A 25,525-nucleotide genomic window follows, 5' to 3' on the forward strand; every position below is an offset into this window, starting at 1 on the left:
TTCTTTACTTCCTTTCCTCCTGCTTTGCTCCCACAGAAGAAAAAGCAAACAAAAGGCCTGCAAACCCAAAACCGTTCCTGCTGCCCCAAAACCCAACAACTCTCACCCCCCCGCCAAACCGTCCAAAACGCCAAAACTAACCAAAATAGAAAGTCAAACAAAAGAAAACCCCAGAAAATCAAAACCAAAATTATTGCTGCTGTCACTTTGTTTACAGGAGTCTGCCATGAGAGGTAAGTCATTTAAGATGTTGTCGTAGCCATGGCTTCTAGAAGCCATCTTGGCGCAAAGTTAATCATCAGCACTTAAGAAGAAGGTGTGCTTTCAGTTTCTGACATGAGGAAAATTTTGACATTTTCAGTGATTATTTCAGTTTTGTCCTAAATGTTTGGAAGAACTACTTTCAAGTTTAAAAATTGTTACTATAAAACAGTAAGCAGTGGGTGGGAGTCTGCCTGGAAAGGTGCTTCTCCATCGTGTCTCCTCTTATCTAAGCTTCAAAACATTTGCCATGCTGTAGTTTCCTGGTCACTTGCAAGTTCAACGTGGTGTATTTGGAGGTAGCCCACATCGCTGTCCCAAGCCTTGTTTCACTAGGAAGTGGCAGCTGTGCTGGTTCTGTGGCCAGAGGAGGGCTCCCTCATCCCTGCCACCGGCCCTGGGTGTGGAACAGGGGTGGTGCAGTGCTTCTCTGTGGCTGAACTGCATTGTGCACCGGGGAAGTTGCCCCTGGGGAGATGGTTCACAGAAGTTTCAAAAACGTCTCTGCTTAGGGGTCATTTAGATGTATCTAGGAAAGGCAATGGGCAATTTTAATTGAGTCAGTCTTGAGTGGTTTTTCTTTTTTTTGATAATTGCTTTTGCTGCGCTATGGTTGAGTGATGACAAAGATGTGGGAGTAGAAGGCAGGGGTGGATGACTGAGACTTACTTCCTGACCTGATTTTTTTTTCCTTTTGTTTTTTTTAAACGTTGTAATTTTGTTTTTTCCTGCTGCTGTCACTGCTTCACCTTTCTTATGCCACATCAACCATGCTGCCTTTATGTTTCCTTTATCTTACACAGGCTGTTTCCTTTATTTGACACAGATTTTCTTACAAATAATAGGAAGAGGACAGAGTTGGGGTGAATAAATAATCCGTGTAGAAAGGTTTTGGTCTTGCTTACCACCTCACCCTCTGCTTCTAAAGGCAGGGCAGGAAAAGATGGTATTTTCTCTTAAGACTTCATAGTAGCTAGGGAAGGACAGTCTTTGTAATACACAAGAACAACTGATATTTCAATCTGTACTACCTGGTCACCATTCAGAAAATTGAAATCTTTTAAGTAATATAGCCATGATATATAATGAATTACACTAATGTGAATATTAATGTGCAACAGTAAGCAAGTTGATTTTAAAACATAATGATAAATGTTATTCTTTTAAGACTTTGGGAACAAAATGGACTTTCCCCAGACATATTTGTATCAGTGGTATATGCAGACTTTAGAAAACTGAAACATCATAAGTGCATGTAAGGAATACCTAATTAAGCATTCTTTGTGGCCATCACTTAAAAACTTGGATGTAATTGTAGTCCTGTTTGTTTGTTAATGATGTAGGTATTTGAAAATCAATCCCTGGTCAAATGGTGAAAATCTGGGAAAAGCAGTGCCCTTGGCACATGGAGATGTGTGTCTTACCACTCCTGTTTTTTGGTGAGTGCACATGGGCTTGACATGTATTGGGAGCCATGTGTAAAGCAGGGTTGTGTTTCTAGGATTAGACTGCACTAATTCTGTTAACTCATTGTCATATGCTTTGGTACTACCCCTGTGTTTTTATGTAGACAGAGCCTCTTGCCACTTTTTGTTACTTCAGCTGGATTCTCCATGCTGCCTCTAGTAGAAGCACCTCAGGAATATATTCCTGCTCTTGTCATGGCTTTTGGAATTTGCTTTTCCTGGTGTGTCTTTGGCTTTTCTGTTTTTCTGGGAAGTTCAGGATTTTCCAGGGTTTAATTACTGCTTCTTTGCGATTTGATACTCTAGTTAAGCCTTGGCACTGTGTTTTTTTTCTCTTTTGGTCAAGAAAGTTCCTTCTTCCATGAACTGGTGCTTTGTTTTCAAGCTCATCCTGTGTGAGTCAGCAGGCTTTCTTTCTGGAAACCTGTTTTAGTACTGCATTTCCTTGTTCCCTCTTAGGACGCTCCATTACTTCAGATCCAACTTCTTAGTGGAGAAAGTAAATTTAATAAACAGTAAGATTTTGTCTGGTGAAAAAATTTGGTATTGGTAGTAAAAAAATGACCAATTTAAAATGAAGTCAGTTCCTTTCCTTAGCATGTGTGTCGGTGTCCAGATGATAAAACTGAAATCTTGGATCATATTTGATAAACTTATTACATAGAAATTAGATGGACAGAATTAGAAACTAAATATAAATAGGCAGGCAATTTAATAATAATTTACCTGGTTTTGTGCAGCTGTTTCTTGGTAGATGTTCATACTCCTCTAGTTCATTGTTGTGTCACCAGTGCTGTCAGTGTTGCAGTTTTATCTTGCAGTCCTGTAGTGTGTGGATTGTTTTCATAAGCAAATCAGAAAAGAGAACTACTATGGTACTTCATTGTTTTTTTATTTATTTGTTTGTTTTGTTGTTTGTTTTGTTTTTGTTTCTCTGGTTACCAATCTAAGCACATACATTTCATTAGTGATTCTTTCTCTTCCCCCTCAGTTTGTACACACAAAATGAAACAGTCTGAGACCAGAACTATAGGACAACTTACTTAAAAAACAAAATAGGAAGTAATCACTAAAGTTATTAAAATTGTTAAAGTTTTTTAAAAAACAACATGGCAAGTAATTTTCTCATTCTTTGGATTTCCAATATTTTTCCCCAAAAAGGAAGGAAACGAAAACTTTCTTGCCTTCTTGTCCAGACTAGTGGTTATACAGTGAAGTTCTTGTATTTCCTTTCTTAGAGAAAGTTTTTTATCTGGAGTGTAGTTGTTAATTTTCAATTTTTAGCTTTCTCTGCTGTCATGCCAATTCTGGATACTGTCATGAAATCTTACATAAAAATAGTAAATCATACATAGAATGCCTCCAAAGTGCTAAACAATGACAAAAAATGCAACTTTGTCATATTTTATCTTCAGGTCACACTTTACGTATTTAAAATAAATATTCAAAAATTATACATGATATAAATATGTATTTTCCATTCAGGAAACTGAGTTCATAGCATATCATCTACAAATAGATCTACTTTGAGATTAATTGTTTAAAAAAAGCTGCACATTTGTTAGGTGCTTCCACTGTTTTTATCCTTTGTTTTTATTTTAAGGACCTTAAAGAATGCTGGTATTAAAACCCACCAGTTTTAATCAGACTAAACAGTTCAGTCTTCCTTTCCTATAATCATTAGAAAATCTTACTTTGTTTGAGAAAGGGCAGAGTGGCCTTTATTAATTTGATCTGTGCTCAGGGTCATGCTTGTCAGCTGAGTAAACATGAAAAGAAAAATATATTTATCTCTTAGTGGCTTTTCTTGGAATTTGAGTGGGGATATTTCGCTGTTCATTCCAGAGCAAAATAGGTCAACTATCTTAAATACCCCTTTCTTTCCCACAGCTCAAATAGTACTAAGAAATCACGTTCCTGAAAATTAAATTAAGTACTGGATTTTCTATTAGTTGGGCAACAAGCTTAAGTCTGCAAAAATAAAATAAGCTCTACCTTCTGAATTTGTCTGGTAATCGGGTACTACTGTTCCAGTTAATGAAAAGTTAAAATACTTCAAAGTGGTAAATTCCTGTGGCTTTTAACATCTGATCTCACTTGCAGAAGTAAGTAAACCCAGAGATCAAAGAGAACTGTCATACATTGATCTTTCTTTCTGAGACTCTGCTTTTATAAATCCATAATGTTATAGAATGGGAAATGCAAAGCAAAACATATCCCCTAGATGCACATTAGCTTCAGTTGTGCTAGTAACAGTGATTGGAAACCTACTCTCTCTCTGTGATTCACTGTCTTATGTGAACTCCAAAGGTATATATAGTTTTTTTTAATTTTCTTCTTAACACATTTTGGCTCTATATGTGTTACTATGTATTTGAAGTGTACACATTTATAAGTAAAATTTTATACGGCCAACCCCTGCCCCCTCCCAATTTCTTCTTAACAACAGAATGTCCACTTTTACCCAGGATCGATCTATCTATCTATTGATCGATCTGTCTGTCTATCTATCTATCTATCTATCATCTATCTATCTATCTATCTATCTATCTATCTATCTATCTATCCATCTATCCATCTATCCATCTATCCAAACACACGTATATATGTATGTGTGTGTGTGTATATATCTGAGGGAATAGGTAGTGGATTATTAACTAACTGCATTAATCTGCAAGTGTGGCCATGTTTTCAAATAATGAATAATTTTGCCATTTCCTTAATTAAAATTCAGAGCAGATGATGTAATAGTGAAGATGTGCTGCAGGTACTTAAACATCATGCACAAATCTAGGCCATTTTTAGGGAGTTTATGATGTAAATTATTATATTTTTCAGTGTGTATGCAAATTAGCTGCTTCCAGGGGCTGTTTCTTCTTTGACTTTGATCTGAAACAAGGAAATACTGATTGAAGTAGAAGAAAAATACTGAATGTAGTAGAATGAAAAATACTTCTGTGCTTAATTCTGCTTTATGTTGTGCATCAACAAAGGTACAGGCTTTTTTAAAAAAAATAAAAATAATACTTTCTGTGCTAAGCTTCCTTCCATCTTTCTGTATAAGATGTCAGGATATAATTTCTTGAGCAAAAAGTTACTTGATTCTGAGAGCAATGTGGGATTTTTTTGTTTGCTTGAGGCTTCAATATCAAATAGATTTCTAGTATAGGAATATATATTTGTAAGTGTTTAGATCTGTATTAGAATCCTTTCACCTTGGGCATTTCATGTCTTCCATCTTGGCTATTTAATTTTGTACAACTAAATTCAAAATTTTGAGTGATGGCCCAAGAATTCTAGCTCTTTTCAGCATAAAGTGAGGGGGATTTTGAAGGATGGAAGAAAATTCTTTCTTATAAGGAACATTTATTTGTATCTTTGATGCTCTGTATATCTCTTTGGGTGCTTGCCCTGCCCAGTGTGGCAGCACAGTTCAGTGTGTTGGCTGTTAACACAAAAGGTGATGGATGCAAGAGTCATGATTGTGAGCTGTAAACTGCCTTTGTCACTCCAGCAGTGCTGTGTGAGCTAGTAACTGTGAGCCTGAGCTCGGGCAGTTGTCGTGGTCCTGTTGTTTAAATATGTTGGCGTAAGGTCCTGACATACAATTCCTAGGCATTTGCTTGTCCAATTTTTTTTTAACTGAATCTGACTGAAGTCAAATGGTAAGGCCTAGGTGCTATATTCTATCAGTTAGGGTCCTGATGATAAATGGATAGTGTTGTTTTGAGGTAGTGATGCTTTAGTGGCTTATTCTGGTAAGTTTCTAGGCACCATGTTAAATTATCTGCAGTATGGACTTCTGTATACAGATTTCAGGAGCTGTGTGTCATCTGGACGACATGGGCTTTCCTCTCTTAAGATTTTTGAGCAGGGGTTGATGTGAGCAGGTTCATACTTACCTGGAAAGCAGACAGCTTTGGCCTGACTCATGAATGAGCTTGCAGTTGATAGCGAAAGACAGTTTTCAGCTTCTCTGCTCTTTCAGGCAAGCTGCTATTAAAGGTAGGATAGGAACTATTGGGGAATTCATTTTTCATGAGGGAAGAGAGAGAGAAGGAGACCTTCCCTTAAAAGGGTTGACTCTGGTCACATAAATCTAGTGTTCCAAAACTATTAAAGAATGATCAAATAATTTCATGAAGAAGTTGAGTCTTAATATTTAAAGTTGATTTGTTTGCACTTCACAACTACAAGACAGAATACTGATCTTTAGTTTTCACTGTGTTTGTACCATGACTTGACAATTGTAATTTGTTCTATGCTCTATGCTAACTAAAGTTTATTTCTGGTCTCTCAATACATAGAGGTAAACCATTGGCACTACTTAAGCCTGTATGACAGTGAAATAAACATGAGGTCATGTTCGTAGACCAGCACACTTGATCAATATGATTTTTCTTTTCTTGACTGTAATGTGAAGTTGTAAAAGCTCTCAAAGTGTACTGAACTTTTTGGTTGGTGGAGTCCCTAACAGTAAAGCTTAGTCTGTTCAGAGAATTGATCTTTGTATGCTTGATGGCATATCTCAAAATACTGGCTGAGCTGTTTCTGAATAAATGAAGCCCTAAATGTTGTCGTCTTTAAACTGCTGTGAACCTAGGAGGGAGACTGCCCATGGAATTTGCTATCTAAATGCCCGGCTGTCTTCAGGTGTCTTGGAATATGAAAGTGCAACAGTTCTTCTTTTCTTGTGGAACTTCAGAGGAACTCTCCAAAAAGTGAGTAAGAATAAAGTTTAGGAAACAATTTTTTTCCTAAAACCTTGCAAGTTTCATTTGGCTTGGACTTAGGACTTTGACAATGAAAGTAAGAAAGGCATGCTTTCAAGGGGGAATGCAGTGGTCAGGGGCCTTAAAAGAATGTCCGTCTGGCTAGCAGAGCAGCCAGCTGGCTGCTACAGCAGTGGGGAGTCAACCCCGGTGGCAGGGCCCCAGGATCACTCCTACGAATGCCCCTTGGTGGCAGTGGCTTTGGGCTGCATCTGTGGGGACGAGATCACGCTGAGAGTCCAATACCAAGCTGCAAGGAATGACGAGACGAGAGACGGACACTTTCTGGGGACGGTCAGGTTTATTGCCTAGATGGAGGCCAGCCAGGGAGTGACAGTCTGGCTTGCCCCTAACCTCTGTCCAACAGGGAGTGACCACGAACATCGACTGCAACAGAGTTATAAAGGGGGGAGGAATCCAGGGGAGGGGTTCAACCAGAACCAATCCAGGGTGTAGAGGGAGTGAACTTATGATAATAGACAGTAAAGGGAGACCAATCGATACATAACAAAGGAGGGGCCCCGGTCCCACAGCCAATCATATCTCCCAAAGTGAGGAACCTTCTAGAAAATTAGGTGGAGTAGGGAGTGACTGGCAGGGCCCAGGGTGGGAGGAGTATGCTCTATGTAAGGAAACAAGGGGAGGGGAACTGGGAGTTAACCAGGGGATTGACATAACTCAAGGCGGGAGTAACCAAGGCAACAGAATGACTGGCAACACAGTGGCGGGAAAAACAATTGAGGGCAGAACCATTGTACAAAATGGGGGAGCAATTAAACAAACTAACATAGCACACTACAACAGGGGAAGGAGCCTTGTTGAATTTAAACAGTCTTTTTTTCCTGTACCAAACCCCCTCATTATATTTGGTACCACACTTAAGTACTATCTTTTACTTACTGTGATCTGAATTTTCCCTTGCTTAATCTTCTGAAGACTCTTAGTGAGATATTGAAGTAGGACCTGATAGGTATGCTGCTGTCTCCCTTCTGTTTGCCCTACATGCTTTTTCTTTGGGAGGAATGCGGACAGGTCCTGCAAAGATCTGGTGGAACCGAGTCTAGTGTAATCCGTAGCCTGGGGATGAATGTGTGCCTCCTTAAGCTGCCTTTTTGACACATCGTACAATGTAGCATTTATCGTGATGTTAAATACTGGCTTAAAATGAGAGGGGGAAGTGAGTGGATAAGTTGAGCATTTTATCCTTTGTTTCTTTCATTCCTTCAAGTCTGTATGTCTTGGGGGGATGCAGTTGTAAGGTCAGTGTACCGTCTGGGCTTGGTTTTCCTGCTTTGCTGTGAGACAATTACAAGGGAGGGAAAGATCTGCCTTTCTCTAGTAACCTCAGTTGTGGTAGGTTGTTCAGTGACTTAGAGAGCATGTATAGGCTCAGCACCTGGTAAGGTCTAATAGGCTCATGTCAAATTGCCTGTTTTTCTTTACTCTTTCATCTTGTCTAGAGAAGCTGGAATCCTTTCCTTTTCTGGAGTCCGTTGGCTTTCCAAGATGGAACCAGCTGGAGGAGCTTGCTGCTGTTTGGGCAGTTGTGTTTTAGATAGAGGCAGAGGAGAATTTTATTGACTGAGTTAATCTTAAAACCCTTAAGCTCTGAGTTTAAGAAAGGTTATAGTGCTGAATTTAATGCAGACATTTTGTTGATGAGGCACTTTGAGATTTTTCTGTCAACATCAACACACTTCATCTAGACACTTTTGTGATTGGACTGTTGGCTGTCTTAGAGGACCATTGTCTTAGCAGAAATGCTGACTACACATACTGCTGTTGTGAGATCACACATCCATCTGTTGGCCGGCAGGGACTGCAGCCTCACATGTTGAATATGTGAGGGTATCTTTCAGCAGTGTGTTGCTGAATATTTCCAGAACCTTAATTAAATGAGGAGAATGGGACAGAAATTTGAGATCAGATTTCTGTTTTATGCTTAATTCTAAGAATAAGTGTTTACAGGCAGTGCATAATGAGCTGCACACCTGGAGGTCATTGTTGTGGAGATAAAACACCCAGCAGTGCCAGTCATCTTGTGGGAGCAGTAAGGAAAAGCATATCTGCAATACAAACTAGAGAACAACGAAGACTCAAATGGTAATATGAAAGTATAAAAAAAAAATATTAAGCATTAGGAGGTTTGCATTGCTTCATTCCTGATTCTTTGCCTAACTCTGGCCTTGAACTGCTTCCTTTCTTGTACTTAGCCTTGCAAACTGTAGTTAGGGGAAGTAGCTTGCACTGTGGAAGCATAGCAGCTACTAGTGAAGAAATGTGCCAAAGAACATGGATGTAATAGTGAATCCTGACTGAAGCTAAGATGCCTGTAAAGGGGGACAGATGAGCTTGAATCAGGAAAGCAGGTAAAGGATGGAATTGCCTTTTCCCTCTTCTTTCTAATTCCTCTTTGCTTCCTCCAGGCACCTGGGAAGTTTCTCCCCTACCTGACACTTTAGGGAAGGTATGAGTAAAGAAGCTCTGAACCAGGAGCCTGAGCTGAGGTTTTAGAAATTTCTAAAGATTACTGTTTTTGTGAAATGCTGTTACAGAGAAAATATATGTTAGTTAGTTTTGGTTTTCTGCTTGAGTCAGAATTCCTAACAGTACTGTATTTCTTAATGAGGCTTTAATGTGTGTTTGAAACTACAGCATGGTAGTAGCTTGGAAGAGATTTACAGTCCTTCACATTCTTTAGCAGTTATTCATGGAGAGTCCATTGTTTCATGTTATTCTTGTGTGACCTCCTGGTAGTCTGGCAGTGTAAGAGGTGAGGGGAAAGGCAATATAATTGATAGTCTTTATATGGGGCATGGACAAATGTGGTGCAGCACCTTAAATCTTTCTGCATACACATAGTTCTGCACCTTTGCATCTGCAAAAATAGATGAAGCAGTAGTATTACGAGGGAGAGAATGGCTTGGGAATCTAAGTTAACAGCCAAAACATAAAGGGTAATTTAGAGTGATTGCATTTCTTATTAAACAGATCTGTGATTTGCACTAGTTCCTGCATGATTTTATAAAATATGAGCAGGCATATATATATTTTCTATCCCTTTTTTTGTTGGAAGGTTACTGATTTCATTGTCTTTGGACAGCACAATGTTTACTTGTTAGAGGACAGAATTCTGGATCCTATGTTCCCTGGATTGGAAAGGACTGTGGAGGCAGTAGTCCTACAGAGTAGATCCCTAATTGAGGTCAGAATACCTTGGGTTATGGTACATTTGGGATTCAGAAAAAGGGCTTTGAAATGTTTGATATTGACCTTCCTGGGAAGGAATGTGCTGCAGAAATGTTGCATAGCATTTTTCCCTCCTGAGTGACTTTGATAAGTCTGGTGATTGATTTGATGCTTGAAGTTTTCACAAAAACAAATGTTAAAGCTATATTCTGCCAAATCAATTAGATACTTAAACATTATTATTATTATTATCATCATTATCATCATCGTCATTGTGATGCAAAGTCTTTTTCAAATAGCTAAGGCAACATCCAGATGCTAGCCAGAGGAAGGTTAGTGGTTGCTGAAGTACAAATCACTGTGACATAGCTTTGACATGCAAAGTTTTTTGCCCTCTTGTCCATAAACTGCTTATTGTTATCAATAATTTTTTGAAGTTGCTATGAAAATTAAGATGAGGTGGCTAAGAAACCAAATTGTGCATCCCGGTTGCTGTGCTTTACCTGTGTTTTTATGCTAAATTCCAAGTGGGGGATGCATCTCTCATGGTTTAACCCCAACTGATCACTACGTATCACACTGCTGCTCACTCATGTCACACTTTCCCACTGGGATGGAGGGGAGAATTGGAGAAAAGTAAAACACATGTTAAGGCAGAATGGTTTAGTAATTGAAATGAAGTAAAATATAGTAATAATCATCTTATTAACTTAAGATGATTCAATGTTGTTTTTTTTTGGTGAAATAGTTTTTTCAATAATTTTTAAATTTAGTATTAAAGATGTCCAGTTAATACAGCAGTTGAACATCACTAAAAAACTGGGTTAACTCCCATAGTGATATGCAGTCACATAAGTCATAAATTTCAAAGCTTTTAGCACGGCATGTTTTTCCTCGTGGAATCTCGTTAGTATGGCTTAGCAAGATTGTTTTATTTAAATTTCAAGCTATGGTTTAGTGAATTACTGCTATCTATCAGAATCAAAGAAACCAACTAAAATGAAGTGAAACTGTACTGTAGGTGATAAAGATATATCTAAAGGAGCTTCTGTTTCTATATATAGATGGAACTAAAGAAGTATTCCGGATATCTTGTTAGATTATTCCAAATTGCTTCTCCTAGTACTTGAGAGAGCCTGAATAATTAGATTGTAGTTTAAGAAAGAAGTTGTCTTGGTTAGTCTTTGTATGTATGACATGTTTGGTGACAACATGTCAACTGTTTAAATGGAAAAATGGTTGGTTTCCAGACAACTTTGATCCTGTATCTCATCAATTTATTAGCCTTTTCATCCCTTGTGCTGGCTTTCAGCACAAATAAGAGCACAGATTTGAAAAATGGACATTTTATGTGTTTTAGGAACTTTAGGTTTCTAAACTGACACATTTCTAAACCATGGAAAAGGCAGTATTTTTGCCCTTTAATAAATTTAATTTGTTTTCAGACATTGAAATGGGTAAAATTCCTTCTGTATTTTGAAGCCACTGGTCTGGAATTGCTCTAGTTGATAATCTCTGTAACTGTACACAGATTAAAGGATTATGTGTGATTTAAATTTTTTGTCATTGATGTAGACAACTTACTTTGTTTTATGAAAGTTATGGGCGTTCATTATTTTGAATAAGAAGGTGAAACCCTGAGAATACAGGATGAGGTATGGTGCTTACTTGAAATGAGTATGCACAAAGCTGATGTACAAGTAATTAACAGTGCATCTGCCTTCCAGACGAGAGATATCGAGTAGTCCTTGATAACAGGAGGTGATTGTTGTCCCTCTTTTGACAGCACTCCTCCTTCAGTAGTGGGAGGTGCAAAGAAAGTTGAAGTAAGACCTTAACACAGAGTCAGACATCATGGGTAGGATTGTACTTTATTTTTTATTAAATCAGATTACTTCAAGAAAATATTGTTATAAAACCCTTTTCATTGAGAGGTTACGACCATCTTGCAGATGTTGTAGTGCTTCTGTGCTAAGTCCTACAATGTTGACATTTAAACAAAACTTGCATTGAATTACTTATGAGATTCATGGTGATACCAGTCAACTGCTGTAATTTAGTGTACAACTAATCCTTGTAATTTAGAGAGTTTTAAGTCATACTGAACTTCTGAAGAATTGTGTGTAAATCTCTGAGGTGATATGATCTAAACATAAATCTCTAAAAGCCATACATCTTTTGCTGTTAATTTTAGATTTTCTGTATGAGGGTGAATAAACCATAGCAGCTCTAAACAGTTCATAAAGAATGCAGTTGTTGTTTAGACTTGGAGTCTTTTTACATGTGGTTCCCTACACATGTGTACTAATGTCTGTTCTTTCAGATAAAATGTGTAATACATTCTGCTATCATTTCTTTGCCTAATGGGCCTTAATATAGGATTTTTAATAATCTAAGTGGAGTTCTTTCTTTTTCTCAGCCATCAGTATAATTGTTTTAAATAGATGCTTGTTTAATTGGAAAAGCCTGGATAAAAAAGACAGGACGAATAAGGGTAAGTCTACTTAATAAGTGTAGGTTTTACAATGGGGCTTTTTAGAATGCATGGACAGCTACTTGCTTGGCTTACACAAAGAATTAAATAGAAGGGTGGAGTATTTAAAATGATCCCGTGTCACCTGTCTTGTTACATTCTCACATGGTCTTCATGATTTTTCCTAATTTTCCTAATTGTAGTACTACTTAAAGTCATCAGACTAAAAAAGAATAAAAATCTTTCTTAGGCCGGGTAGTGTTAATAATCCCACCTGGTAACGATAGACCTGGGTAAATTGTCTGAGACTGACAAATGGCAGCTTAGAGATTATTTGAAATGCAGTGGAAGCACTTAAAATTACAAACATGGTTCTTGAGTATTGTCCTCAACGACAAATCTCTGCCAAATGCAAATTGTGTTGTGCATCCTTGTGCCCAGGTAGTCTTACCCGTCTGATATTTTTTCTGCTAATTGTACTAGTGAGGCTAAAGGAGAAGCATGCCAGTCTCTGAATCCTGTGTTAGATGATAAGGGTAAAACTATAAAGCTATCAAATAAATGCCTTATTCTAGTTCACTGTCAAATGAGTTCAGGAAAAGGGTTTTTCATGGTAGCTATTGTTCGGTAACGGCGTGTGCTGTCTTTTCTCAGCGCTGAACAGGGAAGAAAGAGATCAAAAAGCCCTTGTCTGCACGGTCTCTTGTGGCGAGGCTGCATTATTTAAAAACTTAGGAGCGTGTTAAAGGCAAACTCAGGAAAAACCTGCATTTTTTGGATGTGTTTCTGCTGCTTGTTAAACTGAATTAAAAAATACAAGAGGATATGCCTACCGGTAATTATTACTAATTTGTTCTCAAGTTCACACATGCACGTCACTGGTACATTGATCAAGTAAAGCATTTCTTTTCTCAATCAGACTGTAAATTAACAATGCAATCCCTTCACATAAATAATCTTGCTTTCATCTTGCATTGATTTATGGATCAACTTCAGCTCTGTTACATGCTGAGAACCTTTTACTCCAAGCTCATTTCATCATGGGTTTCTCTCTTTTGTTTTGTACCTGCTTGGCATAAATGTGTTGGGGTTCCCTTTTATATGTTATTCCTAATAAAAGTGATGCTGAATTTGAAACTTTATGTGACAAAATGGATTATTCAATATTTTAATGGTCTAAATAAAGAATAATAAATTGAAATTTTTAAAAAATTTATTATGTATGAAGATTATGTCTCCCAATTTTATGAGGTACTTGTGAATTACTGTGGCTGGAATGCCCAGTTATACTTAACATTGCTTCCTAGTTCTTAACACAATTCTTACTAGAAAGCTGCATTTCAAATGTGTTTTCCATTAATCAGAGGGGTAAGTTAATGAGTAGGAGTTCTGTGAGTTGCTGAGAAGGTCCCTCAAAAGCTGCATTATGGTCAAGAAGCTCTTGCTGTGCTTGAAAAAATGGTTTTTTAGAGTGGTTTGTTATGTGGAGCTGGCCAGTGGAACCAGGAATGTTTCAGCTTGCATTTTTATTTTTAATTTTGCTGTAACTGAGGGAAAAGTGAGACCTAATTGAGCATGGATGGAGCAGATAGACTTGAATAAAAAATTAGTTTTCTGAGGCTTCCAGTGTGATAGAATAAATGAAACCTTTATAGGTAGTGTAGAAGCTCATTGGTGAATGTGAATGGAAATAGATTTTATAAAGAACTAAAGTGCTCTTGCTTCATTAGTATTCATGGTATAACAAAAAAACCCATAACACACCACCTCTTTCCAGAGTGTATATATTTTCCTCTGGATTATTTTTTTCCATGAGACAAATGATGATGGTGCCAACAGCTGATGAAGATGAATAGGCTTATTTCTTATGTATTTAATTTTTTTTGTTTCAATTGCAGGTGACTTTGAAGGCTAGTTTTACTAAATCTCCATCCTGCTAGTTAAAGAGCCAGGAAAAAGTCTTTCTTAAAAGTCTCTGTAAGAAACAAAGCATTGGAGAGGTTTGAAAAAGGTGTGGATATGGATGCCTTCACATGCAGAGTTTTATTATTTATTTCCATGAATTTATCATGGATTTCTTGACCTGTAAAAAGGATTATTAAAATAATTAAGGGTGAAAAAGCTGCCTGTAGTGTCTAAAATATCAAAGTTCTTTTCAGTTTGCTGTGTAGCTAATTCCTGCTTTCATTGAGAAATTAAGGAAATACTCAGTGCGGCTAGCTTAATATCTTTATCTAGAGCAAAGCATAGTGCATAGCTAATGCTACTAATGGCTCTGCATATGATAATAAGAAAAGGAATACAACCATAGAAAACTGAAGAACAAAAAGCTATCAAAGAAGTGGCTTTATGCTAGGGAAGGTAAGAAAATAGCACCTTGTCACGGTATTAATAACTTTTGTTTAAACAGACAGTAGGTGGTTCCTACTGTTTAACTGAAAACTTCGTTGTCATCTCTCTGATTTCTTAAAGTAGGAAAACCAGTGAAAACAAAACAACCCTCTGAAGTGTTTGCTTAGTTTTAGGAAGATGTGATTTTTGCAACTGGCTGTTCCCTGCCCTGCCAAGCAGTTTCTTTGTGGGGATGCAGTGGGGGTCAGCAGCTGCTGCTCCTCAGTGTCTGTGGGCCTGCTGGAATGATCAGGACTGCTGTGGTGATTCCTGCTTCATAAACCTGCAGCGCCTTGTGTCTGAAATGGTGTGTGTGTGTGTGTGTATGGTTTTTCTTCTGCTGTGGGTTTCCAGCTCTTGTCTCTTTGCCCCAGCAAAGGTGTTTTCCCAGGCTGCAAGAGCCATAGAGCCACCAGGTTTGTGGTTGGGTTGTGTCCTTGATTTCCCCCAGATGGAACCAGGAGTGCTTCTGCCAGCCTTCTCTTGCTGAGTCCCGGCTACTCTCTGGGTCTTTTACAACGGGCAGATGTGGCAACAGTGACGGCAGATTTCAACACCACAAAATGCTTTTTCCTGACAAGATGGCCATCGGGACAGGGGCAGGAAGGGAGTATCCTTCCTGCTGCATAGCAGTGCCACACTCTGCTGCACATCTGGGCAGCTAAGGGTAGATTTGCTTTTTTTGTCTTTGTCAGATCCCTTTTAAAAACTGTGGAAATAAAGGTAAAATATGAGCATGTTTCCTGATGCCCAGGCAGTACCGAGGAGCAGTACTGCTGCAAAAAGTGGGATTTTCTTTTTCCAGATGGTACCTTTGCAGCAGAGCTGAGTGGGTTTGGCAGACCCCTGGGACACTGCTCTCTGTTTTCATGCTTTTTTTTGTTAACTTTTCAAACAGACTTCCTCACAGAATCTGCTGTGTTGGATCTGGTCCCTCTGTGTCCTTGTGAGTAGGACTGACTTGTTGATCTGCTACAGCCTTGTCCTGGCTAGCATTCTGTTTGTGATGCTTTGACTTCACTTTTTTTAGAGTGCTGACAGTTTTTCCTAGTTTGGAAATATGTTTTTTTGTAGGAAGCAAAAGGCCTTAGCACATCATGTGCATTCCTGAGAAAATACCTGTATGACTGTCAGAATAAAATAAAAAAGACTTGACATTACCTGTAAGTAAAGTGCCCTATGTGATCCCTTTTAACCATGGGTTGAATTATATTTTTTTAGAACTGTGTTCTCTGCCAGATCTGTTATTTCTTCTGGTGTTTGTTAAAGCTGGGTGTGTATTCAAGGAGACTGAGGGCAGGCTGAATTATTGGAGGCAGTGCCTTCAATACAAATACTGTTGCTTCCTTTGTTTCCTGGAAAGGGAGCAGTCTATCTCTGAGTCTGTGTGTACAGATGCAGCACCCAGGAGGCTTTCAAGAACTGAAGGACTCTGTCATATTGTAACAAAACTGTTCCATCTTAACAAGGGTAAAGTAATAATTGGCTCAGACAGCAGTGTGCATGCATATTTATAGGCCACTTTTTGGCCTTGTAGAATACTGTAAAGGCTGTGCTCAATTTTCTGTGCAATCATGTGTAAATAGGTTTCTAAAAAAGGATTGGATGCAACCTGATTATTTTTTAACATTGCTATAGCTGATACTTCAAATTTGTCTTGAGTTGTATTTATTTGCTTTTAATTGACAAGGCATCAGATTTGTTTTCAAGTAAAAAGCAATTGTTTTAAATGCAGATTTGCATTCCTAGAATGAGTGGGAAATGGGTAGCAAGATAATGTGGATATGTCTCTGTTGATCCTTAGAATTCTTAAAATGTTTCTTTACTACTTAGGATATGATAGGTAAGATGCTATAGGAAGACGTCATGACTTTTTTGCTGCTGCTCTCTGTACATCATCACGTGTTCAACATAATGAACTGGACAATTTTGAATAGTGATGTTAGTTTTAAGGACTGTATTTCTGCATGTATGTGGGATATAAAATCAATAAATACAATAGTTAGAAGTGATGCTTTGTGAATTGCAGAGTTTTACTGTGGGTTTCCTTTTACCTTGGCAAGGACATGTTTGCAGTGCCAGTTGCAGGTTGCATTTATGTATGAATCAAATGTTGCTGTAATGATGAGCAAATTTACCTGTAAACAAGTCCTTTTCTGTCTATAATCCTTTGAAATTCACAGTGAGCCTAGGATCTTACTTTCTGTCCCTGCCATAGCTGACAGACTGGTGTCACTGTCCTAACAAGGAAACTGGAAGTCTTAGGGGGAAGTGAAATAATCCAAGGCTTGAAGTCTAGACTAGAATGGCCCATGCCACTAGGCTGTAGAAGTAGTGAGATCTTTCACCCCAAGCTGAACATGACCTTTCCCTTGGAGAGGCAATGCTGAATTTAAGATATGTGGGATAAATAGTGATCTTTCTTCTTGATCTGTGGTGGTGGAAAAAATACCTGTTTGGTTTTGAGGAATTGTGGTAGGGAATGGGTCAAGAACTGGGATCTTTCCTTGTCCATTTAAATTCTTGTGGTCTCTTAAGTCTTCCTTTGTATCCATTCCTAACCTTCATTATCCATGGTTTCTTGGACGTGGTTCTAGGTTTTGGAGAAGTTTCCTTTTATCTTTGTGCAGTCAGTTATTGTCCTTTTTTGTTCTGCAGAGGTTGCTCTGAGAGCTGCAAATATTCAGAATAGTTGCATAGTTCTGCAAACCCTACTCAAAACTAAAGTGGATTAATATTACTTGTAGGTAAAGGGAATGTGGAATATTTCAACCATCAGCTGATTTAAAGAGAACAGTGTGGTTCGGTTGATGTGTTTGATACAGGTTTGTGGTGATTCATAGGCAGCCCTAGATTGCACCCACAAGCAGAATTCTTAAAAAACTGATGCTGTTGTGACTAAAAGCAGGGGATTCCTGTTTACTGCAGGACATCCATGGAAATTTGGTTGCACCTCTGCTTGTGATGATGCTGTAAGACAGACTTCTCTGGTATCTGTACTACACCATTGTGGCATTTTCTCTTCAAGTCTAACATGGTTCTACTGAGTTCTTGTCAAGCATCTGGAGTAACTAAACTGCACTATGCTCTTAATTGATAAAAGTGTATTTTTAAATGAATTCTAAGATGCTTTTGGAAAGTATGATCCTATCTGTTAATAAGATTATATTCAGTGTTGCTCTCTGTGTCAGTGCAGCTAATCAAAACTCATGTATCTGTGCCAAATGTAATTAGATTTAGAGAGAGTATTTAAATGATAAGAACATACCTCTCCCCTATGCCCAGCTGAAGTGAGTTTGTATAGCTTGCATCAAAAAAACCCCAGTGCCTTGCTGTGCTATTGAGTTCCAGCAACTATGCTTCAAGTACTTGCAAAGAAGCAAGACGGAAAGACAGCATGCTGAGAGGAACCCAGTGTAAATAACATGAAGAAGCAGTCGGATTTATATCAAAGCAGCCTGCTAGGAGCATAAAGCGTTAATCACTGTGGAACTTGTGGTGGGTCTTAGCACACTTGCTTCTGGCATAGCTTGTGTTTGAAGATGCCAGAGACAGAAGGGATTTGTAAGGTTTGTGAAGCCATGCTCCTGTTAAGCATTTAACTTTACAATGAAAGTTTTTAGTGAATGACTGAATTTCTCTCTTCAACATCAGGGAAGCTTCTATGCGTTTATCTGCGTAGGACTGGAGCCTGATGCTTTCTCACTTCTTTAAACATCTGTGATTTGGTATATTTCTTGATAATGTACTTATTGAAGTAATTTTCTTTGGGGTAATAATTAAAAAAACTCCTTAACAGTAAAACTACATTGGGTATTTTCTGCTCTTGATATACTGCATGTGGGAGTGCATCTCGTTTTTTGGATTGGTGCTTGTCTGGGTGAGATATAAAATGGGTGACAGTGCACAGGCCTTCTATGGAAACTTTAGGACTGAATATGCATAAAGAGCATGACCTGAGGTAGGAAGAAGTTGTGCTGCATTCAGGAGGAAGAAATGGAATTGCATTATAGAACATCTTTATTCATGTTTTTAAGACTGAATACTTGACCAGTATTTTCCAGTTTCTGTGGGAAGTAGAAATACTGCCTGTGAGCAATTGAGGGAGGCTGAGAGTGAAGTAGTTTGGACAGTGAAACTGTAGTGGGTGTAAAAAAAAAAAAAGTGGAGCTGATCAGACAAGTTCAGTTCTCATTTCAATTTAATTTTTATTGGAAAAAGACACTCCATGTTGCAACACATTTCAGCAACCCAGAACAGCTTATTTTTCTTATCCTGTTTTATCAGTGTGATTGCATTCTCTTAGCTTCATTTACCTGGTACCATAATTTTCTGAAATGCATTTTCTTTCTGACTGCCTCACTCCTCATTATGTACTCGGCTCAAATTGTGCTCCTGAACACTGATGCAAGGTCTTATTTTGAATCAGTTGTCATGTCCTTAATTTTCATAAGGACGTGTGGGCTGATGTACTTGATGTGACTATTTGATGATATAATTATAAAGCAGAGAATTCATTCTAGCTTTAGAATAAATACATGATGGTAGATAGGTGGATTTAATGCTGCTGAGGTTTTAAAAAATATTAGTATAATCCTTTCTGAGTAGGTGAGCTGTTAAAAGCCCATAGTACGGTATGGGAATAATTTTCTTCAGAGGACTGTATCTGATTCTATTCACACAGAAAATTAATAGCTTGAAAATACAGAAAAAAAATTTTTGGAGAACAGATTGATTCCTGTATGACTGGAGGAGACTTTCACTCAAAATTCCATCCCTGTTTCTACAGGTTCTCTAAATCTATGCGTAGAAGTCTATGGTAAGGATATTTTTATATTCTCTTCTATGTAGTTTTTAAACCATTCTCCTATAATAATACTCTGTTCCTTTTTTAAGGTTCACAGATGTGAGGGGAACAAGTAGGGTTTTGTGAAAGCCGTTAACTCCTACATTTTATAGTGCTTTTGTAGAAATTCATCATATCTATGACATAAGCAGGCATATTTTTTAATCAAATGTATGGAAAGATGTAAATATTGTGGAATGGTACTTTTGTCATAGGTTGGTATTTGCTGTGTGTTTTCTGTCTTCAAAATGCCTTTATTAAGAAGGCATTTAATGTTGGGGGAGGGAGGCTTTTAAATAAGTTAACTATCCATGCATTGTGAATATTAACAGCAGAGACTGTGCTGATGGTGGCAAGATGTGCACTTATTAAAAATCCCTCTCTAAGCAGCCTGCATAAACTCTAAGGCTAACTTAACCCCCCTTGTACTTTAAATACAGGGAACTCAAATACATTTGTTTTTACAGTTTTAATTTTTCACTGTTCCCCTCTTTTTAGCTTAAAAAACCTGCTGTCTGTTATTCCAGTGCTCCTGAGGTCACTAACATTTCTTTTCGAAGGGTTTCAAAGGGTGTTGAGAGAACGGTATGGCTGCAGCCTGAGTGCAGTTAATAAGACAGTGGGCAGAGCATGAGATAGCCAGATACTCAAGATGTAACATGAATGTGTGTCTGTTGGAAGCTTCCTGCAAGGATATAGCTATTGTATTCCCTACAACTTGCAAATCTGACTGATAAAAAAGGGAAACCAGTCTAACCTTGGTTATCCTGTTATGTTTGCATGCCATGCAACACCAGCACACGACCATATAGCTAGTAAGTATGAAGTAAATACCAATACATTGATGGCTGTGGCTGAGCAGAAGCATCTTAATTAAAATTATTTAAAATCTCTCTGGTAGAATTTCAGCTGTCTTCTTAGATAGTTGCTTTAATGTTGTCCTGTGGACAGCAGTGTCTAATCTTATAATCTGATAAGATGCACAGCCTGAACTTTCATGGTGTTGAGGTTTCCAGGAGGTCTTTCAAATAAGTATTAACAAGTTGGAATAGGTCTTGCTAATAGTTATTTGTTTGAATTTGGTGTAATCTTACTGAATGATTGTAGCATCTTTTTGACTGAGTCAACTGCTTTGTATGATTTGAATATGTAACATGTACACCTTCAGAACCAGTTTTGTGTTCCAAGGAAGTAGGATCTAATGTTTTCTGTTGATTTCCTTGGATGCTTGGATTTACTTGAATGCTGGCCTGTCCGGAAGGGAAGGTGATTCTGTTGAGGACTGAAAGCCTCATCTATTATAAATGCTTTGCTTAAAATGAGGTCTGAATGGGGGCTATAAACCCCTCTAGTTCTGGTGCGTGTTTCTGTCTAGAGGCTGGCACTGGATGCTTTCTGCAGTACATTTTCGCTCACATTTCTCAGGCATCCAGAGCTGTTATGTCAAGGCTGTTAAAGGATATATCCTTGTCTACTCTTGTTGGTTTACTGCATTATCAGTTAGAATTGACAGACTCCTGTCAAATACACATTTTACATGCTCTTAGATTGTTTTGGGCCTTTGGAAGCAAAAGAGTGAGTCTTAGGATAGCTTCCAGAAGTGCTTTGTTGATATATGTGTAATTGTTTCTGTGAAGCAAGAGTTTGCCGTCAGTATGAAAATACTAAATCCTGTACTTCCATGTTGTTTCTTTGTAGTCTTACACCTTAAAAAATGTCTTTTGGTGTAGTAGTCACTCTGCAGGAAGAGGGTATCTTTGTGAGAGAATGCTGGCAGGGCATTGCTATTAAGACTATGAGCTACTGGGGGCTATTATTTAAACTGTCTTAGCTCTCAAAGATAATACTTTCCTGAAGCTGGGATAGCCTCTTAATTATGAGTTGAAGATCTAGGTGGTTCTGTGCGGGTCTTTACTATAGCACTGTCTTAAAGTTTCTTCTGAAACCCAGAAAGCTGTGAAAAGGGAGCACAGCTTAATTGGAAAGAATGACTTTAGATCAGACTGCATGTTGTGGAATGCACAAGTCTGTTCATTGTGGGAGTGACTTGAACAATCATAAAGTTTGACTATCTTGTTAAAAGGGGAAAAGATGAGAGAATGGAAGATGCAAAATTCTGTTATGTTGGCTTAAGTGCTAATGTGTAGGGAGCTTAGGGCATGAGTTGATTTTTTTTTCCTTCTGTGGTTTAAAAGCTTGATGAACCTTAGTTCAGGAAAAAAGAGATTTAAAATATGGTTAGTTACTTTGAAGTGTGAACCTGTTTCAAGAAAGAGCATGAATTTTTGCTGGTAACTCACCTAAAGCCTTGATGGGATCATGTCATTTTCAGATGCTTGGACTAATTTGAAGTCTAGAATGAAACAATCTCTGGGATCCATCAGTCAGTAAGCAGATTGAGTATTTGCTTTTAGACTTACAGGAAAGACTCTCAAAGTGGTGTTTTTTTTAGAAGTTAGCTGTTGTCAGTTGCTTCCTTCTTAAAAGAGTAATTAGTATTTAATTTTTAAATTAATCTTGTGAGGTATCTTAGAAGATGTAAATACAAATATTTGAGATGTGCCTGTGTTTGTGGAAGTTGAATAGTAACTATGATCAAGTAAATATTCTTTGTGACCTCAAAACCACTTAGGAAATGGCTAAAGACATGTGCTGTTAGTTAATCAAATACTTCAGTGTCTGTTGTGAACATTAATGAGTCTTAATATACTGAAGAAGCAGATTAAGAAATGAGTTGCATTTCTTGAGGAGTGTATGTACACTTCCAATGAGCTGCAGATTTGATTAAAGAAACCTTTAAAACAAACCCCAAAACAATAACTAACCTGAAATATGAAGTACATAGGGAACTAAATAAGGGATTCAAAATGCTTTGTAGGGAAGACAGTGCATTGCTGTGGGACTAACTGTAAGCAAAAATGGGCTTTGCTGTGCAGCTTTGTCAGTGTTTCTTGTGACCTTGACTCATTCCTTTCAGTGGACAAAAACGATGAAAGAGTCAAGTATGCAGGTGATGCACAGATTTTCTGGCTGATAAGTCTCAGTACCCGAACTGTAAAAATATAACACTTAGACATGCTTGGCTTCCTAAAAAATTGTAGTGAGAATTAAGGTTTAAATGTTACAGAAACAAAACCAGTGTGGTTTTTCAAAATGATGACACCATGCCACTGCAGCACTTACAGAAGGATGGTTGTAAAACATTTTCTGTTTGCATGCCCTGTTTTTTCGTACTTTCTTGGTATTTGCTCACATGCATTTTGTGTTGTTTTAGGGGATTTAATAAAATAGTGAGACATTAGACATATTGTCAAGACCAGGCTGCTAAAATGTATTGTGGCTATGATGACAGGAACCGAGCCTGAAGAATGAGGATCTGTATTTCCGTTTAACTTCAAAGTCAGTGTAAATGAATGTGCCTTTTATAAACAGGATAATTTTATTTTTTTTTTTTTTCACTGGCGTTGATAAATCTGTTTGTTATTGTGTCCCTGGACTGGGCAGTGGTTTACAGTTTGTTGGTTGTGCAGTGCCATCTAGTGACTGCTGACATGGAAATGGGGAAAACCTATCAAAGAAAAACGTTTGAAGAACCAGTCGGTGTCTGGAGTAGGTTTCCAGATCAGGTGGTTCACAACTGCAGAAATGCTGCTTTATGGAAGGTTGAGTAAGTTGAAGTATGATCTCTTTTGTCTTGAGAAGGGTCCTCTGTGCACAAGGTTTTTTGTGTGAGCGTGGTTGGAGATGGAGTTAACTGTTCAAAAGGAGGATGGCTTTCTTACATAGCCATACACAAATCTGGCACCTGAAAAATAGTTCTTTTCTGTTAGCAAATTAGTTACCTTAAGATCTTTGGGATCTTTTTTTCCTAAATGGTGTCATAATCTTTAGTTGAAGGTAACTTATATTTTTCTTTCAATGATGATAAACATTTAAACAGTATAGGTATGTATTTTTTTTCTGTTTCTTTGCAGCTTGATCACATATTGTCACCTCCACCTATGCCTTTCCGAAAATCCAGCAGTCCCGAAGTGTCTTCTGGCCTTGGAAAGTCTCCTAAATTTAAGAGGCAATTGAGTGAAGATGGGAGACAGCTCAGGAGAGGAAGCCTTGGAGGAGCTCTGACTGGTGAGTTTGGGGTATGTGTAGTGTCACCTGGGTTAGCTCAAGGAGCTGATGGCACCTTGGCGCTTGGTGTTTGCCTTGTGGCTGAGCTCTTTGGTGGAGTGTGAGCTCCACCTGGAGTTTCCATAGGTCTCTTCCACGTGGCTTCACTGACTGTTAGTGAGATGAGTCATGTTTGAGGTTCTGCCTCTAGGGGCTGTTGACAGGTGGCCGAGCACAGCCTGAAAATCACTCCTATCTTGAGATTTGCATGTCTGTGGCATTTATCTCGCTGAGTCTCATGCATCCACCCATGGGATCACCTACATCTTGTTTCCTCTGGGAGCTGAAGTGCATGGATGGTGCCTTTAGACTTGATTTCATTAAAGAAAATGCAACTTGGTATAATTTATGTGCTGGAATACTCATAGGGGAGGAACAGCATTACCAGCTAGCCATGAGCTGTGGACAGCAGCTTCTCCTCTGTGGAGCCATGAAGAGGTAGCAGGATGATGTGCGGGGCTTAGGCCCTCCCTGCCCTGGTAGCATCTTCTAGATACAAGGTGCTGGTATTGTGGTGGTGACTGGTACCTCTGTGGCAGTGATGGTCACTGAAGAGTGATTTGTTTTGATTGTGGAGCAAATTAAATAGAAACAAATAGGGACTTCATGTATTTAAAAAAAATTAAATTAATGGAATTTGAATCAAATGTGTTTCTACAGTGCATAATGGGTAATAGTTAGAGGAATTTGTTGTACTTGGTGAGAGGGACAATAGATTTCAGTAAATTTACTGGAAGATAGAAATTTCACAGAATAACAGAACATGCTGAGTTGGACAGGACCCACAAGGATCATAAAGTCCAACTCCTGGCCCTGCACAGCACCATCTCCAGGAGTCACACCATGTGCCTGAGAGCATCGTCCAAACACATGTTGAACTGTGTCAAGACTGGTGCTGTGATCACTTCTCTGAGGAGCCTGTTCCAATGCCTGATGTCTCCTGGGTGAAAAACGTTTTCCTGATACCCAACATAAACCTCCCCTATTTTGGCTTCAGGCCATTCCCTCAGGTCCTGTTGCTGCTCACCAGAGATGAGAGGTCAGTGCCTGCCTCTTCTCTTCCCATCATGAGGAAGTTATTTTATCTGTTCAAGTGATGTTGATTGATATTAGAATCAAGTACATCAAATTTGGGCTTGAAGAAGTTGAAATGGTGTTTACTTGAGATAGTAGACAGCATTTCTGTCTCTAAATTCTGTGAATTGTTCAGAGTTGTTATCACTTGGGGATGAAAAATGGTTCCTCAGTGGACAGAGCTGACTCTTCTGCAGTACGTGTTTGAAAAGTCTTGTATTTGTAGGGCTCCCAGATGAAGAGAGGAATGATGAATCTGACTCGATGTTCTTAGAAGGCTAATTTATTATTTTAAGATACTGTATTATATTAAGAATACTATACTAAACTATACTAAAGAATACAGAAAGGACACAGACAGAGGGCTAGAAAGATGCCACTGAAAACTCGTGACTCCTTCCAAAGTCCTGTCACAGATTGACCGTGATTGGTCATTAAGTCAAAACAATTCACATGGAACCAATGAAACAACCACCTGTTGGATAAACAGTCTCCAAACACATTCCAAAGCAGCAAAACACAGGAGAAACAGATCAGATAATTATTGTTTTCCTTCTTCTCTGAGGCTTCTCAGCTTCCCAGGAGAGAAATCCTGGGCAATGGGATTTTTTCAGAAAATATGATAGGGACAGAAAAGTACTACTGGAGTACTTGCTTTTCTCACTTCTCTCCTACCCCTTTCCCTAGAAGAAGCTCCAAGAAGTTGTAGCGATACCTCTCTTTGTATTCATCTCTTTGAAATCACCTACATGGCTTCTGGTAAATGACAAATAATTTTGTCTTAAGGAACCTAAAGAATTAAAAAAATTAAGCTGTCTCACAGTTTACGTGAAGAAAAAACATATGCTACTACAGGAATTTCTTGTATCATATCATCACATAATTG

At 38.3% G+C, this 25,525-nt stretch overlaps 1 protein-coding gene across 4 annotated transcripts in view; it reads left to right on the forward strand.

The window, feature by feature from the left end:
• Positions 1 to 25,525, forward strand: part of MAST4 (microtubule associated serine/threonine kinase family member 4) — a 293,004-nt gene that overhangs the window by 38,903 nt on the left and 228,576 nt on the right. For all 4 annotated transcript variants that reach the window (XM_064736750.1, XM_064736751.1, XM_064736752.1 and 1 more), the window contains exon 2: positions 23,373 to 23,526. In XM_064736750.1, the coding sequence (XP_064592820.1) occupies positions 23,373 to 23,526 (154 nt within the window). The remainder of the gene's footprint in view (positions 1 to 23,372; positions 23,527 to 25,525) is intronic.

Source organism: Zonotrichia leucophrys, chromosome Z (genome assembly GCF_028769735.1).
Source record: "Zonotrichia leucophrys gambelii isolate GWCS_2022_RI chromosome Z, RI_Zleu_2.0, whole genome shotgun sequence".
Classification (NCBI taxonomy): domain Eukaryota; kingdom Metazoa; phylum Chordata; class Aves; order Passeriformes; family Passerellidae; genus Zonotrichia; species Zonotrichia leucophrys.